This window comes from Talpa occidentalis, unplaced genomic scaffold (genome assembly GCF_014898055.3).
Source record: "Talpa occidentalis isolate TD23 unplaced genomic scaffold, MPIMG_talOcc4v2.1 talOcc4.2, whole genome shotgun sequence".
NCBI classification, from domain to species: domain Eukaryota; kingdom Metazoa; phylum Chordata; class Mammalia; order Eulipotyphla; family Talpidae; genus Talpa; species Talpa occidentalis.
This window is the reverse complement of record NW_023602073.1, coordinates 60,849,025-60,869,506: the sequence shown is the minus strand read 5'-3', so window position 1 is coordinate 60,869,506 and position 20,482 is coordinate 60,849,025. Positions and strand designations below refer to the sequence as shown.

Sequence of the window (20,482 nt, the reverse complement as noted above, 5' to 3'; positions counted from 1 at the left end):
TGTACCCTGGCATTTGGGGTTCATTTGCCAAACAATTTCACCTAACTGACATTACCCACAGCACTTTGAGCTGAAATTTAAATTTTCTTTTCTTTCCCTTCTCTATTTTTCTTTTTGGAATTTAATTTTTCTGTCTGTACTGTGTGAAAACGGGATGTTTCTTACATGATTTTCGATCATTTAAGAAACCACCAAACTTACTTTATTTTGCTTTGCAATGGTGTCTATCAAAAAATTTGTTCTAACATTGTCAACATTTGGAACCAAAATTGATGCATATTCTGGAATGCTGTCTGTTGGATAATAGTACGGCTGAAGCTTCTTATTCCAGTGTTCCCAATCACCTATGCAATAAGTAAAAATTGAACTTAATAAAACTGTGCTCTTGGAAAGTTATCTTAAAATACAAAAATGCAAGCGCTAGAATAATAATCAGAATCACATAAACATTTAAAACATTTTTGAGCACTATTTACAATAGCTAAGCTATGGAAACAACCCAAATGCCCAAAAATAGATGACTGGATCAAGAAAATGTGGTACATATACACCATGGAATATTACTCAGCAATCAAAAAAGATAAACACATGCAGTTTTCAGCAACATGGATGGAGCTAGAAGGGATCATGCTCAGTGAAATAAGTCAGAAAGAAAAAGAAAAATACTGGATGGTCTCACTCATAGCAGGAATCTAGAAAACTTAAATAAGGGACCAGGAAAAAGACTAATTAATACAAAGTAAAAATCAAAATCAACAAGCAACTATAAACCAGAGACACACTACGGGGAGGAGGGGAAGGAAGTGGAGAGGAAGGACTGGGGTCAAAATAAGGGGGGGTGCAATTGTATGGGGAATATGACCAAAATGATAATTCATACATTGTGCAAAAATGAAAAATGATGTAAGAATTATATAAAATAAAATATTAATTAAAAAATTAAAAATTAAAAAATAAAATAAAATAAAACATTTTCCTAAAGCATGTTAAAATATCTGCTTATCCATTGTATGCCACATTTGATCATTTAAATTTGTTTTTTCTATTTACAAGGTCAGGTTTTAAATTGCTAAGTCATCATCTAGAGCAATCTGGGGTGGAATCTGAAATGGAATGAGAATCAGCTAATGATAAAACAAATGATCTGACTAGTACCTGGTAAGAAAGCCACATCAACTGAGAGGATGGGAGAGACCTGGTGGTGCAGGGGTTAAGGACAGCACTATCAAGCTATTGCCAGCCACAGCAGCACCAGTTTGATTCCGATCCCGGCCAGCCAGAGGCTACCCACATGGTGCAGCAGACCTCTCCTGCCTCACCCACTGCTCCCCTCAGCAGTTATTTCAGTAGATCTGCCTGTTCTGCTCCCCACTCTGTCTCTGGTGAATCCTCCCCCCTCCCTGCACCTCTGGCCTACACCCCAGTTCTTGTATGCATAAATAAATAAATCTTTTTTTTAAAAAGGAAAGAATAATTAACTCCTGGTCATAGGATGTTTGTGCTGAAAAACAGGAGGAAAAGATCTGGGCCTAAAACTAGTGTAATATAGAGTGTTCAGACTCCTGATGTACAGAAACTACCAATGTGCTGATCCATGTAATTGTTATTATATGGTAATAATTGTTATTACCAATTTAAATTTATTTTAATTTCCAGTTTAGCATCTCTGGGATGCACCTTGGAACCTGTGATGTCTTACAGTCACCATAGGCTAGGCAGACTTACTCAGAGCTGTTCGGATTGCTGCCATTTAAGTTGAATTGTTGGCATGGTTGGGCCTGCATTGTTGAGTTTAACTGCCATTTTAGGTCTTCAAAAAGATTATACTATGATTTGGAATTGTCCTCAAAAAGTTACTGTGCACACAGAAATGCATGATAACAGAGCAGGGGAGCACACATTTGATAGTAGCAAAGCAAATAATCACTACTAGAATGTAACCTCAATTTCAGATTTCCTGGCAAAATAATTAAATTATATGGTAAGCACATGCTTCACTTTTAAGAAAATCATCAAACTGTTTTCCAAAATAGCTGTGCCAGTTGTTCAGAGACATATCAGAGCTCCAGTTGTTCCAATACTCATCAATATTTGGTTTCATTAATCTTTTTAGTGTTGGCCTGCTAAGGGCAGTGAGATCACATCCCATTATGCTTTTCATATGCATTTCCCCAATGAGCATTGATGCTGCTTATCTTTTCATGAGCTTTTATCATTACTCACATATCCTCTTTGGTGAAGCATCTATTTAAATTTATTACTTTTTTAAAGTTTGGGTTGGCTGTCTAGTTGCTATTAGTGAAATGTAGGCATTTTTATGCATTCTAGATAAAATCCTTTAATCAGATACATATTTTTCAAATATTTCCTCTCACATCATGGCTGGATTTCTTATTAACAATGACTTTTAAATAGCAAAAGTCTTCCATTTTGATGACATTCAAGTTAACAATTTTTTTCTTATATAGTTTGGTTTCTTGTTTTCTTTCTTTCTTTTTTAATGCTTCTGCTCTCGGGAAGGCAGCTTTTTTATAAGTTTTTAGTCCTAATTTATTGAGAGTTTCATCATGAGAGCCTGTTAAATATTGTCCCATATTTTTCTATATCTCTTTAGATGACTGTATGATTTGTTTGGTTTTAGTCTGTTAATATGGTAAATTATATTGTTTCTTAAATGTTAGCCCAAATTTCCATTCCTAAAATAAAAACCCATTTGAACTTAATACATTGTCCTTTCCATATACCTTTTTAAATGCCATTTGTTAAAATTTTAAGAAAGTTATATAAATGTTCCTAAGGAATACTGGCCTCTAGTTCTTATTTCTCTGCTTTTTTTCTAAAGATATATTTGAAATATGACATTATTAGTTTCAGATATACAACATAATGATTCCATATTTGTATATATTGCAAAATGATAACCACAACACACTTTTACGAAATATCCTAGTGAAAACTTGTAAGATTTACTTTTAGCAACTTTCAAATATGCAATATAGTATTATTAACTATAGTCACCATGCTGTACATAACATCCTGAAAACTATTTACTTTGTTTTCCATTAGTTTGTAATTGTGTTATTTTTACAAGTAAGTTTATTTATTTTCTTACATTATTATTTATTTTTGTGCAGTGCTTGATTTTTCCCCTCTAGTCCCTGTAGCTCTCATGAGTGCTATTTATTTTATAATTGGAGGTTTATAACCTTTGACCCCATTTAGCCATGTAGCTTATCTCCACTCACACCTGGTAGCCACCAGTCTGTTCTCAGTGTCTATGAGTTTGGGTGATTTTTGTTTGTTTTTTAGATTCCATACAAAGTGAGAGCACATGATTTTTTTTACATTATCTAACTAATTACACTTAGCATAATGCTCAAGTTCTATCCATGGTGTCACGATGGGACTGTTTCATTCTTTTTTTTTTTTTTTTTTTCCTTTAAGTATAAATTTTATTTATTTATTTTTTTTATATTAAATTTTATTTTTATATTCCCCCATACAATTGCAAACGCCCCATTCTGACCCCAATCCTTCCCCTCCCGCCCCCACCCCCCAAAAAGTGTCTCTGGTTCATAGTTTTTTGTTGATTTTGATTTTCACTTTCTTATATTCATTTTCCTGGTCCCTTATTTAAGTTTTCTAGATTCCTGCTATGAGTGAGACCATCCGGTATTTTCTTTTTCTTTTTTGGCTTATTTCGCTGAGCATGATCCCTTCCAGTGCCATCCATGTTGCTGCAAATTGCATGTGTTTATCTTTTTTGAATGCTGAGTAATATTCCATGGTATATATGTACCACATCTTCTTAATCCAGTCATTTATTTTTGGGCATTTGGGTTGTTTCCAAAGCTTAGCTATTGTAAACAGTGCTGCTATAAACATAGGAGTGCAGGTGCTCTTTGGAATTGATGTTTCTGTGTCTTTGGGTAAATACCTAGGAGTGGAATTGCTGGATCATATGGAAGCTCTATGTTTAGTAGGTCCAGAAATCTCCACACAGCTCTCCATAGTGGTTGGACCAGTTTGCACTCCCACCAACAGTGCACAAGAGTTCCTTTTTCTCCACATCCTCGCCAACATTTGTTGTTGCTAGTTTTTTTAATATGTGCCATTCTCACTGGTGTGAGATGGTATCTCAAGGTAGTTTTGATTTGCATTTCCCTGATTACAAGTGATGTTGAACATTTTTTCATATGTCTGCTGGCCATTTGCATTTCCTCTTCAGAGAAGTTTCTTTTTAGCTCTTCTGCCCATTTTTTGACTGGATTATTTTCTTTGTTGTTGCTGAGTCTCATCAGCTCTTTGCAGATTTTTGTGATCAGTCCTTTATCATTAGTGTTGGGTGCAAAAATGTTCTCCCAGTTGGTGGGGTTTCTCTTTGTTTTTGTTATTGTCTCTTTTGCTGTGCAGAAGCTCTTTAATTTGATGTAGTCCCAGCTGTTTATCTTTCTCTTCACTATCACTGCTTTGGGTGATGTGTCTGTAAAGATGTCTTTGATGTGCAAATCCCGTAGTGTTTCGCCTATATTTCCTTCTATGTATTTTATGGTTTCAGGTCTTATGTCTAGTTCTTTAATCCATTTTGAGTTGATTTTTGTGTATGGTGTGAGGTAGTGGTCAAGCTTCATTCTTTTGCATGTAGCGACCCAGTTTTCCCAGCACCATTTATTGAACAAACTTTCTTTGCTCCAATGCATAGTCTTTGCTCCTTTGTCAAAGATTAGTTGACCATAAATCTGTGGGTTTATTTCTGGATTTTCTATTCGATTCCATTGGTCTGTATGTCTGTTCTTGTTCCAATACCATGCGTTTGATGATTATGGCTTTGTAGTATAGTTTGAAGTCTGGGAGTGTGATGCCTCCATTTCCTTCTTTTTTTTTCAGTAGAGCTTTGGCTATCGGGGTTTTTGGTGATTCCATATGAATTTCATCAATAATTGTTCTATTTCTTTGAAGAATGCCATTGAGATTTTGATTGGAATAGCATTGAATCTGTATATTGCTTTGGTAGGATGGCCATTTTAATAATGTTTATTCTTCCATCCATGAGCAGGGGATATCTTTCATTTCTTTGTGTCTTCTTCTATTTCTTTTAACAGTGTTTTATAGTTTTCTTTGTATAGGTCCTTTACCTCTTTTGTTAGATTTATTCCAAATATTTGATTTTTTTTGTTTCGATAATAAAAGGGGGTGTTTGATTTCTTCTTCTTCAGATTTATTGTTTGTGTATAGGAAGGCTACTGACTTTTGCGTGTTGATTTGTATCCTGCCACTTTACTGAATTGATTGATGAGTTGAATTAGTTTTTCTGTGGAGATTTTGGGGTTCTCTATGTATATTATCATATCATCTGCAAATAGTGATAGTTTGACTTCTTCTTTTCCTATTTGGATTCCTGGATGTCTTTCTCTTGTCTTATTGCTCTGGCTAGGACTTCCAGTATTATATTGAAAAGCAGTGGTGAGAGTGGACATCCTTGTCTTGTTCCAGATCTTAATGGAATTGCTTTCAGCTTTTCACCATTGAGGATGATACTGGCTGTTGGCTTGTCATAGATGGCCTTTATGATGTTGAGGTATGTTCCTTGTATCCCAAGAATTTCAAGGGCTTTATCATGAATGGGTGTTGCACTTTGTCGAAAGCTTTCTCAGCATCTATTGATATCATATGGTTTTATATTTCTTTTTTGTTGATGTGTTGGATAACGCTGATTGATTTTCGGATGTTAAACCATCCTTGTGCCCCTGGAATGAATCCAACTTGGTCGTGGTGAATTATCTTATGGATACATTGTTGGATTCTGATAGCTAAAATTTTATTGAGGATTTTTGCATCAGTGTTCATTAGGGAGATTGGCCTATAGTTTTCCTTTTTTGTGTTGTCCTTATTCGGTTTTGGTATTAGTGTAATATTGGCTTCATAGAACGTGTTTGGTATTGTCCCTTCCTTCTCAATTTTTTGGAAGAGTTTGTGAAGGAAAGGCACTAATTCGTCTCTGAATGTTTGGTAGAATTCATTTGTAAATCCATCAGGTCCTGGCTTTTGTTTTGGGGAGGTTTTTGATTACCATTTCAATTTCGCTGCTTGTAATTGGTTGTTTAGTGTTCTATTTCTTCTTTATCTAGCTTGGGTGATTGTAGAGTTGTAGGAATTTGTCCATCTCCTCTAGATTGTTGAACTTGTTTCCATATAACTGTTCATAGTAGTTACTGATTATTCTTTTGATTTCTGCTGTGTCCGTTGTGATTTCTCCTCTTTCTTTATGATCCTGTGTATTTGTGCTCTCCCTTTTTTCTTTGTGAGCCTGGCTAGGGGTTTGTCTATTTTATTGATTTTTTCAAAGAACCAGCTCTTGGTTTCATTGATCTTTGGATTGTTTTTTTAGTTTCAATTTCATTTATTCTGCTTGGTTTTTATATATTTCTTTTCTTCTACTGGTTTTGGGTTTTTTTTGTTGTTCTTTTTCTAGATCTTTGAGCTTCGAGATTAGGTTGTTTCTTTGAGTTCTTTCTTGTTTCTTGATGTGAGCTTCTATTGCTATATATTTTCCTCTTTTTACTGCTTTTGCTGCATCCCATACATTTAGGATATTGGTGTCCTCCTTGTCATTCAATTCAAAGAATTTTTTAATTTCTTCTTTGATCTCCTCGTTAGTCCAGTGGTCTTCCAGTAGTGTGGCTTTTAATCTCCATGAGGTAGGATAGTTCCTTGCCTTCTTTTTATGATTTATTTCTAGTTTGATGCCTTCGTGGTCAGAAAAGATGGTTGGTATGATGATTTCAATCTTGGTGTATCTGTTGATGTTTGTCTTGTGCCCCAGTATGTGATCGATCCTGGAGAATGATCCGTGTGCGCTTGAGAAAAATGTGTACTCCGTTTTTTTTTGGGTTTAGTGTTCTATAGATGTCTGTTAAGCCCAAATGCTCTAGGTCCTTATTTAGAGCTTTAGTTTCCTTACTTATTTTTTGTCTTGTTGATCTATCCATTGTTGATAGTGGTGTGCTGAAGTCTCCCACTACATATGTGTTTTCTCTGATGTCTGTTTTCAGAGAGGACAACAGTTGTCTGATATATTTTGGTGCTCTTTCGTTTGGTGAGTATATGTTAATGAGTGTTATTTCTTCTTGAAGTATTGTCCCCTTAATCATAATGTAGTGACCATTGGGGTCTCTTTTTATTTTTTTGAGTTTGAAGTCTGTTTTATCTGATATAAGTATAGCTGTTCCTGCTTTCTTTTTTGGCCCATTTGCTTGTAGGATTGTTTTCCATCCTTTGACTTTGAGCCTATTTTTATCTTTTGTAGCTAAATGTGTTTCCTGGAGACAGCAAAAGGTTGGGTTTTGTTTCTTAATCCAGGCTGCAACTCTGTGTCTTTTTATTGAAGAGTTTAGTCCATTTACATTTAGAGTTAATATTGATATGTTAGCATCTGTATTTGCCATTATGTTTGTCTTTCCTTTGATTTTATTTATTCTTTTAATAACTTTTTTTTTTTTTTGGTCTTCTTTCGTTGTTATTCGTCCCTCTGAGGTTCTGGATTTAGGATTCCTTGTAGTATTTTTTGGAGTGGGGGTTTAGTCGCAATGAAATTCCGGAGTTTCTCTTTGTCTGGGAAGGTCCATATTCTTTCTTCATGGAGGAAAGAGAGCTTTGCGGGATAGAGTATTCTTGGTTGGCATCTGTTTTCTTGGAGTCTGTTGACTATGTCCCTCCACTCTCTCCTTGCCCGTAGTGTTTCTTCAGAGAAGTCTGATGTCAGCCTGATTGGTTTTCCTTTGAATGTTATCTGTTTCTTCCCTCTTGTCAGCTTCATTATTTTTTCCTTGTCCTGGATTCTTGGGAGCTTTACTATTATGTGTCTTGCTGTGTTTTTCCTTTCGTCGTGGAAGTTTGGTGTTCTTCTTGCTTCTTGTATATCAATTTTCAGCTCCTTCTTCGCATTTGGGAAGTTCTCTTCAATTATATCCATGAATATTTTCTCTGTTCCTACATCTCTCTCCTCTCCTTCTGGAATTCCTATAACTCTTATATTTCCTTTCCTCATGGAGTCAGATAGTTCCCGAAGTCTTTCTTCATTCTTTTTCCTTCTTACTTCTCTTTCCTTTTCTGTTTTGGTTCTTTTTATTTCTGTGTCTTCAAGATTACTTATTCGTTCTTCCATTTCATCTATTCTGCTTTCATTGCTTTTCCCAGAGTTCTTTAGTTCCTCCATTAATTCTTTGATCTCCTGCATTTCTCTTACTTCCCTCTTTAGGGACTCAATTTCCTTCTTCTGATCTATCACTTTTTTAATCATGGCAATTTTAAATTCTCTTTCTGGAAGGCTCAGAAGTTCTTCCAAGTTGCTGTCGTTGCAATCTGGGGAGTGGTTTTCTTTTTGTGGTGTGTTTCTTTCCTGAGGAGTTGTTAGGTTGCGTGTGGTTCTTCTACTCCCTACTGTCTGTTTTCTAATTTGTCGTATGCATTGGGACACTGTGTTGCTCGGACTGACTGACATCTTGGGTGAACTTCTCCGCTCCCCTCTGGCTCTTCCAGGAGCCATCTCTGTCTTCTGGGGGAGCTTTCTGCTGGTTTTAGGCAGTTTTTACTGAAGAAATGTCCCTGTTCTCAAATGGCGAAGCGGGATGCAGTCCCTGCGCCTCCGGTTTCAGGCACACTCTTCTGCGCACCCGGTCTGCCCCGGACGTGGGTGCCTACTCCCTCTGTGGGCTCAGACTGCTGGTCGGAAGGGGCCTGGCGTGGAATAACTTCCCGGCTGGCCACTGGGTCCTCCAGAAGCCTTCTGCCCTTTTCAAGCAGTCTTAAGAAATTTCCTGTTTTATGGGGTGTTAGTGACTTTTTTTCCTGGTCGCTAGGTGGCGCCAGAGATCTCTCCTATTGTCCTTGGGGGGCTGTTTTTCGCCTCCCCCCACCCCGTGGGACAGGGAACAGAGCGGGAATGGTAGGGAACACCTCAACAGCTTTGGGGTGCTGTGTCTGCCCTGCACCCCACAGTCGTGGAGAACCCACGCCCCGAATTTTCGTGCCCCGGGTCTCAGTTCAAAGCCCTCATTTCCAGGACGCGGGCTGTAGCCCAGTTCAGTGGCGCGGGAATGGCGCCTTTTGCACTGCTCCCGTGCCTGGACCCCTGGTTCCTGCTCACTCAGGGAGGGACCTTCACCTCAGTGAGGACCTCCGCGCGTCTCCCCGCGGTCGTCTCCCCGCAAGCCTAGGTCGCAGGCGCGGGGACCTGGGCAGCCGCGATCCAGGTCTGCACTTGCTTTTCAAGCACGCGCCGAGCGCACCGCTTTCCGCGCCAGCTTACCGGCAGCCCGGGCTGTGTGCGCGTCTCCCGGGGTCTTTGTTCTTCTCTATTGGCGCCCGGAGCCGTTCGCTCACCGCCGCGGCGGATCCTGCAGGGTTCGCCTCAGCTCCCGTTCATGGGGTGTGGTGGCTGCAATAGTTCCTTTCCACTCACAGTCCCACTTGCTGCGTCGTTTGTTCTTGTTGGCCGTTTTGGTTTGTTGTTTCCCTCCTCTCTGCCGGTCGGAGAGTGCCGCCTCTGTGGGCGGGGGAGGGGAGCAGGGTTCTGCGCTTCCCTCCCTTCTAGTCCTCTTTTATGGCCACTTTCTTCTTCGGGCAGTTTGCTGGCGTCACCCGTTTATCTTCCGTGTCCCGGTTCTCTCTGGGACCTGCCGCTTTTCCTCCCTATTAACTTTTTTTAATGGGAGATCTTACTCGCAGCGTCTCCTCACCGCCATGTTGCTCCGCCCTCTCTGTTTCATTCTTTTTTATTACTAAAATAATATTCCACTGTGTGTGTATGTGTGTGTGTGTGTGTATGTATACACACACTTTTTATTTAACTATTGATAGACACTTAGGTGGGCTTTACATCTTAACTATTTTAAATAATAATGTTGCAATGAATATGGGATAGGAGTGAATATATGTTTTTGAGTTACTATTTTCATTTTCTTCAGATAGGAGAGAAATTGCTGAATCATATGACAGTTCTGTTTTTAATTTTTTTTTTAGGAAGTTCCATACTGTTTTCCATAGTGGACCAATTTACAGTCCCACAAACAGTGTATAGGGGGTCCCTTTTCTCCACATTCTCACCAACACTTGTTATAGCTTGTCCTTTTGATAATAGCAATTCTAACTGGTGTGATATTTCATTGTGGTTTTGATTTGCATTATCCTGATGGCTAGTGATATTAATTGTCTTTTCATGTGCCTGTTGATCATCTGTTTATCATCTTTGGAAAAACATTTATTTAATTTCCTACCTATTTCTAATAGGATTGCATCAGTTAGTTAGTTTGTTTGTTTATGGGTTGTATGAGTTCTTCACATATTTTGGCTATTAAACCCTTATCAGATATGTGATTTGCAAATATTTTCTCCCATTCAGTAGGTTGCCTTTTTATTTTGTTGATAATTTGTACTGCTTTGCTGAAGCTTTATAGTTTGATGCAGAACCACTTTCTCTGGTTTCATATCAGGATAATGTTGATTTCATACGAGGGACTTGGAAAATGTTTCTTTCTTAAACATTTTCTTTATTTTGGAAGAGTTTATAATAGAATTGGTATTATTTCTTCCATAATAACTGGTAGAATTCATCAGTAAAGTGGGTCTAGAGCTTTCTTTGTAGGGAGGTTTTCAACTATACATTCAATTTCTTTAGTAGAGACAGAATTATTTATATTTATTTCTTCCTGATACTTTGATAGTTTGTATCTTTCAAGGAATATGTCTATTTAACCTACATTGCCAAATGTATTAAAGTTTTTTTCCAATATTCACTTCTTATTTTTTTTTTTTTAAAGATTTGTTTATTTATTTTTACAAACACTGGGTACATCAGAAGCGGGGGAGGGTGAGAGAATTCACAAGAGCCAGAGCAGACAGAAGGACCGAAGTACACTGCTGAGGGGAGCAGCGGGCGGCAGGAGAGGTCTGCGCGCCATGTGGGACCCTCCTCCAGAGGCCGGGGAGCAGCCGGGGATCGAACTGGCGCTGCAGAGGCTGCGGGCAGCTTCGCAACCCAGCGCTCAACCACTGCGCCACCAGGGAGGCCCTTCACTTCTTATTTTTAATGCCCTTGAACCTAGTACCTATTATCCAGAGCTTAACTCAAAATTCTTGAAAGCCCCAGAGAATAAAAAGCATGTTTCCCAAGATATTGTTTACCTCTGATTCTTGGAAGCCCCAGAGAAGAAAAGAGATGCCCCCTTTTTTTCTTGACAGAAGTAATTTAAGTTTTCTCTTTATTTTCCTTATATTTCTAATAAGAGATCTATCAACTTAATCGATCTATTCTAAGAAACATCTTTTGGTGTGTTCTGATTAAAGATGGTCAGCTGAAAAATTTCATTTACCTGAGTCTTTTTATAAAGGCCCTTTACAACACAAACTTTCACTTAATCACTTAATCCCCATATTCAGTATAATACTTCCACCCCTAAATGTTCCTCATGTCCCCCAACCATGTGTTAGATTCTCAAAAAAAAACATTCTTTAGTCTTTTCCACTGAGAGGCAGTATAGCTGTCTAGTAGCATGGTTTTGGAGTGTAGTACAGGCAATTTGTTTCTGAAGACGATTTGCAACCCTCTGGTTTTAGCTCTACCTTCAGCCCAATTTCCCATCCTGAGCCCTTTGAAGTTTCTGCAATAATCTTTACATTGATCCTCATCTCTTCCCACTGTCAGTTTAGCCCAGTGGGTTAAACTGTGTGTGCTAACCCAATTGCCAATTACCTTTCTTGCTTTCAAAATGTTACTGTTGCCTACTTTTCTGTTCTACTACCCTTTTGAGTTTACCCATTGAAACAAACAAAAAAGTACCTTTGATGTTTTGGGGTTTTAAGAAGAATCAGAGGTGAACACTATTTTGGGAAGCATGCTTTTTCTTCTCTGGGGCTTTTAAGAATTTTGAGATAAGCTCTGGGTGATAGGCACTAAGCTCAAGGGCATTTATTTTAGGGAGAGATAAGTAGGGCCCTGTCACACAAAGTAGGCTGGGGGCTGAGCCATAGCACAGGGCTTTGTCCAGTCTGCTACTTATAAGTAGGACCCAATCTGCTTGGCTCATTCTCTATTTATTCTGACATTTCCAAGACGGAAGTTGCAGGACTGCTCTGTTATGTGCATTATTATGCTTTGCATCATGAAGAATCTGTGTTCTCTGCACTGCTACTGTCCTCTTCAAGTAATATAAAGTAGACGATGTAAGAGGTATCATTAATTTATTTATACCAGATTTCACTTAGGGAATTCCAAAAGGAGAAGCTAGGAGTGTCTCTAAACAGTTCCTGGGGCAGCCAGTGTACAGAATTCTATCATTTCCCTTATAGGTCCTTTTGAAAATGGTATTAACAATTACATTGTCATTGGCTTACTATTTTCCCACAAAAAGAGTTTATGTAAATTTGTATTTTTCCAATTTTAAAAAATGTCATTTCGCTATAAGTATATCTCAGTGCACTTACCATAATCAGTAACATAAAACTCATACATGGTTTGATTTGTGTCTTTGGGTATTTCTGGTAAGTCTAAACGGCTTTTGTGGTTTCGTAAAAAGACTTCAAGCTTCTCTCTGCTGTCCAATTCCAGAAGTGCTCCTAAACTCCACATCAGGCCAAACACAAATAACTTATGTAGATGTTCAACACATGAAACACCCCCTTCTTCTTTGGAGGGAATCAATCCTTCCAGAAGAGTGAGAGACTGAAAATGTGTAAAATAGAATAAATTTTTATATTTAAATTTTTAATAAAATTATTAATAATAAACATAAAAGGAGGAAGTAAAGACAGAAGAAAACAAATATATCTCCAGATTTTGCTTGAGCATTGTCCTATAGCCAACGGTACTTAGAAGAAAAACTATCCATTATTTAAACAGGTTGCCATGGTTAAGCAGAACAGATTCCAATTGAGAATCTGGAGGTGTGGTTTCTACTCCACGTTCATGCCACTAATCTCTCTGAGTCTCAGTTTCCTAACCTAAAAAAAAAAAAGAAAAAAGGCCTAGACTAGATGTTTGCAAAGGCTATTTCTGAATCTAAATTTAGTTTGGCTGGGGCCTCCTTGGTGACTCAGGGGTTAAACTCTCAGTGCTACTACCAAGCTATTGCCAGGCACTGCTGCATGAGTTCGATCCCCGGCCAGGGAGCTAACCCAGATGGTGCAGCAGACCTCTCCTGTCTCCCCTGGTACTCCCCTCAGTAGTGTATTTCAGTAGATCTGCCTGTTCTGTTCCCCACTTTCTCTGGTGAATCCTCTCACCCCCCACACCTCTGGCCTGTACCCCAGTTCTTGCATACATACATAAATAAAAATGAATCTTTTTAAAAAGTAAATAAATTTAGTTTGGCTATTCAGACATTTGTAAGGGTCAGCAAATTGTGGCCTTAGAAGTCAATCACTTATTTAGCAAAAAAAGTTTTGCTGAATCACAGTCATATTCATTCATATATACATTGTGTGTGGCTGCTTTTGTGAATCAACAGCAGCATTGAGTGGGTGAGACAGAGAATTGTCCAAAGTCTAAAATATTTATTCTCTGGCTCTTTAAGAACAAATGTGTCAACTCCCCGTTAATCATTAGAAAGAAATTTACACTACAGTACAATAACCTCAGTCTTTCAAAACAATATCATTTCAAAATAAGATTTTACTTATATTATGCATATTAAAGCAACTGCTAACTAATTGATTTGTGTTCCGAGTATTTCTAAAGTACACACCGTTCACTGACTAGTTCCTCTTACACTAGCATGGATAATCAGAGATCACCTACACACTAGAATTAAATAGTTGTTAGAAATCTGTGATTTTAGGGCCTCCCTGGTGGCACAGCGGGTTGAGCGCTGTGCTGTGAAACTGTCTGCAGCCTCTTCAGTGCGGGTTCAATTCCCGGCTGGCCAGGGAGAAACCCACATGGCGCGGCAGACCTCTCCTGCCTCGCCCGCTGTTCCCCGCAGCAGTGTCTTTGGTCTATCTGCCTGTTCTGCTTCCTACTCTGTCTCTGGTTAATTCTCTCACCCTTCTGTACCTCTGACTGTACCCCAGTTCCTGTATAAATAAATAAATCTTTTTAAAAAAAAAGAAATCTGTGATTTTTTGGGTATATTTCATGAGGCCAACATTACCCTGCTATCAAAAGCTGACAAAGATATCACAAAAAAAGGAATCTACAGACCAAAATCCCTGATGAACATGGATGCAAAACCCTCCATAAGATCTTAGCAAACAAAATTAAACAATACATTAAAAGATCATACATATGACCAAGTGGTATTTATTCCAGTGATATAGAGATTGTTTAACATATAAAATCAAATAGCATTATTCACCAAATCAACAAAAGGAAAGATAAAAAGTACATGATCAATCATAGATACAGAGAAAGAATTTGCCATTAGAAGGTTAAAAAGGTATTTGACAAGATTCAATATTCATTTATGTTTAAAATGACAGTAAGGGCCTCCCCGGTGGCGCAGCGGTTGAGCGCTGGGTTGCGAGGCTGCCCGCTGCCTCTGCGGCGCCGGTTCGATTCCCGGCTGCTCCCCGGCCACCGGAGGAGGGTCCCACATGGCACGCAGACCTCTCCTGCCGCCCGCTGCTCCCTCAGCAGTGTACCTCGGTCCTTCTGCCTGCTCTGCTCCCCGCTCTGGCTCTGGTGAATTCTCTCACCCTCCCGCGCTTCTGACTGTACCCAGTGCATGTACAAACAAAACAAACGAACAAACAAATAAATAAATAAATAAAACATGCCTCTATAAAAGAAAAAAAAAATAAAAAAAAAATAAATAAAATAAAATGACAGTAAAATGGGAATAAAAGAAAAATACCTCAACATAATAAATATTATATATGACAAACCCACAATTAACACCATACTCTATTGTGAAAAACTGAAAGCTTTCCCTGTAATATCAAGTATAAGACAAGGATGCCCACTTGTTCATTGCTGTTATCTAACATGATATTGGAAGTCCTAGCTAGAACAATAAGGCAAGATAAAGAAATAAGAGGAATCCAAATGGGCAAAGAAGTAAAACTATTACTATTTGCAGATGGTATGAAAATATACATAGAAAACCCTAAAGACTCCACTAAAAAGCTATTAGAAACAATAAATCAGTACAGTAAATTAGCAAACTACAAAGTCAATATACAAGTCTGTCACATTCCTATACACAATGAACTAAAAGAAAAAGAAATCAATAAAATAATCCCATTTACAATTGTATTAAATATTTAAGTACAATATACACAATGGAATATTACTCAGCAATCAAAAAGATAAACTAATGTCATTTGCAGCAACATGGATAGAGCTGGAAGGGATCATGCTCAGCGAAATAAGCCAGAAAGAAAAAGAAAAATACCGGATGGTCTCACTCATAGCAGGAATCTAGAAAACCTAAATAAGGGACCAGGAAAAAGAATAACTATAAGAAAGAAAAAATCAAAATCAACAAACAACTATAAACCAGAGACACACTATGGGGGTGGGGGGGGGAAAGGAGGAATTGGGGTCAAAATAAGGAGGATGCAATTGTATGGAGAATATAAAGATAATAAATAAATAAATAAATATTTAAGTACCTAAGGATAAACTGAGAAAAGGAGGTGAAAGACTTATACAACAAACTATAAGATATTGCTAAAAGAAATAAAAGACAACACAAGGAATTGAAAGATATCCCAGACTTATAGATTGGAAGAAATAAGATTGTTATAATGGCTATCTTACCCAAAGTAATAGACAAATTTAATGTAATTCCTATCAAACTTGCTTTCTTCAAGGAAACAGTGCAAACATTACTGAAATTTTGTATGGAACCACAAAAGACCCTGAATAGCCAAAGCAAACCTAACAAAAAAAAAAAAAGAAAAACTGGTTTTGCACTCCCAGGTTTTAAAGTATACTATAAAGCAATATATATTGTAAAGTAATCAAAATAGTATGGCACTGTAATAAAAAGTCAAATAGATCAATGAAATAGAATTGAAAGCCCAGAAATAAACCCACACTTATATGGACAGATAATTTATGCAAAAGAGCCTGTAGAATGGAAAGTCTATTTAACAAATGGTATTGGAAATACTGGACAGCCACAGGCAAAGGAATGAGACTACACCACTATTTCATGTAATACACAAAAATTAATTCAAAATGGTTCAAAGCCTTTGATAAAAGACCTGAAACCATAAAATACATAGAAGAAAAATATAGCAGAATACTCTACAATATTGGCTTCAGGAATGTCCCTGGGGACTCAACTACAGTGACATTAAAAATAAATGTAATTTAAAATTTTTGCAAGTGAAAGAAATTATCATTAAAACAAACAAAAAAAAAACCACTGTACCAAATGGAAGAAAATTTCTGTACATTTTACATCCCACAAAAGGTTAATATCCAAAATCTACAAAAAAACTCAATAAGAAAACAAATACCCTAATCAAAAAAAAAAAATGGGCAAAAGACTGAAATGGATATTTCTCCAAAGAAGACATCCAGATGGCTAACAGGAACATGAAAAAAGTCTCATTGTCTTTTATAGTGAGGAAAAGGCAAATCAAAACTACAATGAGATATCACCTTACACCTGTGAGAAGACCCGAAACAAGTGTTGGTAAGGGTATGGGGGGGGGGACGGGGAGAAATCCTCATACAGTGTCAGTGTGAATAAACACTAGTCCATTCTCCAGGGAAAGAATATGGAGGTTTCTCAAGTCATTAAAAATAAATCTGTTGTACATTTGTAGAGGTGTAAAGTCTTACTCCTGTAACAGGGCAGAAACAGGGCAGAAATCAATGTTACTCCAATAAACATAATTTCAAAATGAAAAAAATGTAAAATAAAAAAATCTGACGATTTCTGTTCCAAAAGCTAATAAGGAAAACTAAGTGTAGGGGGAAATGCTATAAACTACTCAGAATTGTTTAAAGTTTTCCTCTATCTGATATGTGCTAAATTTGCATAGCCAAAATTGCCACCTAAGTTTTCCTGATTGCCCCAAGCTCCTTTTTGTATTCTTCTATAAAACTGCCAGTTTTATTTATCTTGTCTACTCTCATAATTGAAGACACTCTGGGAAGGTTACAAAACTTGATGATGGGAAACATAGTTCATTTCTCCTCCCCTGACAATGGGAAGTGAAAATATTAAAGAAATGTCATTAAGAGCATTAATGAGATCTTTAAGAGGAATCAGACTTGTCAGCACCTTCAAAGCCACATCACAAAAGGATTTCTATAGACTATATGACTTTTCTATTTCAGATGCCTCTAAACTGCAACTGAGTGGGAAAAGGATCTCAAAATCTACAAAGTGACTATCCAGAAACAAACTTACTTGTACAATATAGTTGCACTCTAAGAGCTGCATTTTTGGATGGAGGTTTAGCTTCATATATGTATGCACATCTTCAAACACTTTATCAAACAGATTTAGGAATACAGTAGCTTCCTGTGCAGTGCGCTTCTTCAACCAGGCCTGCAGCAAAAAGACAGGTGTCCTGTTTATTAAGAAAGTGAAGCATGGAAAGACAGCATGCGTGTGAGGGTCTCTCCTCCCACCTGTAATATGGGCCTCCAGGAGAGAGCAGAGCTGCTGATATAGACCATGCCCATCCTAGAGACCGTGGCGGGCGAGGCGTTCTCAATGTTGTGCACTTCAAACAAGAGCTTGCAAGTAGGAGCCATGGGGATGCGATCGCCATTCGCTAATGTGAGGGTTTTATTATCGTCCAACACAGAATTTAAGTTCTCGATCCAAATGGCATCTACAGGGCCATCCAAAATGAGGAAAATGTTTTCACCTGCAAATAATTAAAACAGAAAATTGAATAGGTCATTGTGTCATTAATAAACCGGCAAAGAAAATGATCACAAAGGGGAGTGCATGTACCTTTTTTAGCTTTTAATGTTTTTCTCCACAGAGTAGAAAAAATCCCATCTGTCCAGTCATTGGTAGCAGTGTCCAGTCGGCCAAACATCTGCGGGGCAGTGATAGCTTTGGGATTCATTCGCATTTCTCTGTGAGGCCTCCCGCATTCTGTTAATGCCTTCATCAGGATTGTGATAACGGTTGTCTTCCCAGAACCGCTGGGCCCAAGAGTCATCAGCCCGTGGCGCACCAGAGAGGTCTCGTAGAGCTGCAGAACAAGAGAATTAGCTGGAAGATGTGGCTGAAGGCACTCTCTCCGACATTCATAGAAACAATGCACTGAAATTTAAAAGGCTTTCAATAAGCTCTTCCTAAAGTAACTAATTCATTATTTAAAATATTTTTTAAAGAGCAAAATAAAATTTTATTTGTTTTAGTAAGTATGGAGAGCAAATTAGCACCATGTCATAAAATTATAGCTGGTAAGGTAATGACAGTGTGGCACTTGAATCACATTTTGGAAATCATTCAATTTTTGCTTTACAAACTGCTATTCTTTTTTTAATATTTTATTTTATATAATTCATACATCATTTTTCATTTTTGCACAATGTATGCTTTTAATTTTGGTTATATTCCCCATACAATTGCACCCCCCTTATTTTGACCTTGAGTCTAAACAAACTGCTATTCTTGAGATGTTGATTTGCTGAGACTTGACAAGCAGCTTTCCCAAGCAGGTACCTCTCGGCATCCAATGTGATGGCACTGCCCCCTCGTGTCAGAAAGCAGCAGCACACACCATCACATGAGGCTGAGCTACATTTGCCCTAAAAGTAGATACAGCTTGAGATGAGGATTCTGTACACTGAGTCACTTGTACTACTTCCCCCCAAAACTGATGAAGAAGCTTTGGGGGCAATGGGACAGGAATGGGGGACGTCAAGCGAGGTGTGATTGAGGACAAAATCTATAGAAGGCAGATTGATGTGGCAAGGGACATCGCACTTCAATGTTTGTTCCACACAGAACCAAAGAGACTGAAATTACCTACTTTATTGCCCATCAGTACATAACAAAGGAGAGACTGGTTGGAAGATGTGTGGGAAATAAGCTCCCAAGCATGGCACTGCCTGCTTTTTGTACTGGACAACAAAGTGGCTGCACCTTTCTAGGGTGGACTGAATGTCTAGTAGCAGCTAAAGCATAAGTATGCAAAAGCCAGGGAAGGAGCGTATCTATATATAAAATTCCCTAATAGAAATAAGAAGTCAAAGTTCTTATAACTTCTGAGAGATAAAATTTGAGTCACTGCCTAAGATAGAAATGTTTACTACTGCAACCCATAGTGGGAAAGTAACAGAAACATTGGCTGTGACAGTATGTTCAAAAGTAGCGAGACAGCCTTTGAGATGGCGAGGATCTTAGTCCTCAGTGTACTGTTTGTATGTCATATGTAAAATGATGTTTTCCTAGAAATTAAAAAAAATTAAGATGGTTTCTCACACATGGGCAAAGAAAAATACTTAAACTTTCTCCCATAGATTTCCTTGTAAGATTTGGATGTATTTGATACACGGAAGATACATATACTTGCATGTCCTATAATCTGGCAAGAACATAAGTTAAAGTAAGAATTGTTATTCTTCAAATACAGCTTCTAACTCTCTGCAATTTCAGCTCAAATTCAAAGAGCTCTAATCCTGCAACTCTGCTCCAGTTTGTTAATTCGCTTATAAAGTAGGCAGGTGGATGTCACAAGGAGGAAATGTGATGGACAGAAAGACACCTAAAGATAAAGTTTCAGTGCAGGTGTGAACATGTCCAATCCCAGATTCCTTGGGCTGGTGCCAGGAAAGCACCATGAAGGCACCAGGTGCAGGCAATACCTCAGACTGGCACAGTGCCCAGCCCAGCTGTCCCATCCCCTCCCAGTCATCTTGAGCTTCTGGGTCTGCCTTGCCTTCTCAGCAGCTATAAGTAACCATAATTATGGCTTGTTCACCTTGAGGCAGGGAATCTACACCATTCCTCTGGGACCTGCATTCACATCCCCACCCCCAGGGCTCTTCTTGCAATGATGATGATTTTGATTTAGTTTCAACATTTCATCAAGTCAGACGAGTATTGTGAGTTCTATTCAAATGGAGACCTTTAACAGCACACATTGGTCATTATACTGAGAACAGATTAAAATGTCTTTACCTGCACAAGTTTGAGATTCCAAGGTGGATGGTTAATCAACCCTTCTAGATTAACCTGCTTCTCCACTGCATTTTGCAATTCCACATAAGTACTACTATCCAGCTGTAATCCTGGAAACAGGTCATTGATTAAGCTGAGGAACAGAGGTTCATCTTCATCAACCTAAGATATCATAGGATAATTTATTCATTCAGTCAACAAATGTTTACTGTCTGGCAAGGAAGCACATATAACTTCACGCTCAAATGATCCTCACTTCTCTCCTAACCAGACTCACATTCTCTAGTCCTTTCTCCTGAAACCACCACATTACCTATAATATTGCATCCCAAGATCCTTGACATTCACAATTGTCTTCCACAATTTAGCCTCAGTCTTCT

The 20,482-nt window shown here is 38.1% G+C and overlaps 1 protein-coding gene across 4 annotated transcripts in view; it reads right to left on the bottom strand.

The window, feature by feature from the left end:
* The window catches only part of DNAH8 (dynein axonemal heavy chain 8), a 323,660-nt gene that overhangs the window by 145,406 nt on the left and 157,772 nt on the right, over window positions 1-20,482 (bottom strand). For all 4 annotated transcript variants that reach the window (XM_037519635.2, XM_037519639.2, XM_037519637.2 and 1 more), the window contains exons 49-54: window positions 20,103-20,264; window positions 17,919-18,165; window positions 17,588-17,829; window positions 17,364-17,504; window positions 12,481-12,718; window positions 202-344 (exon numbers count right to left, since the gene is read on the bottom strand). In XM_037519635.2, the coding sequence (XP_037375532.1) occupies window positions 202-344; window positions 12,481-12,718; window positions 17,364-17,504; window positions 17,588-17,829; window positions 17,919-18,165; window positions 20,103-20,264 (1,173 nt within the window). The remainder of the gene's footprint in view (window positions 1-201; window positions 345-12,480; window positions 12,719-17,363; window positions 17,505-17,587; window positions 17,830-17,918; window positions 18,166-20,102; window positions 20,265-20,482) is intronic.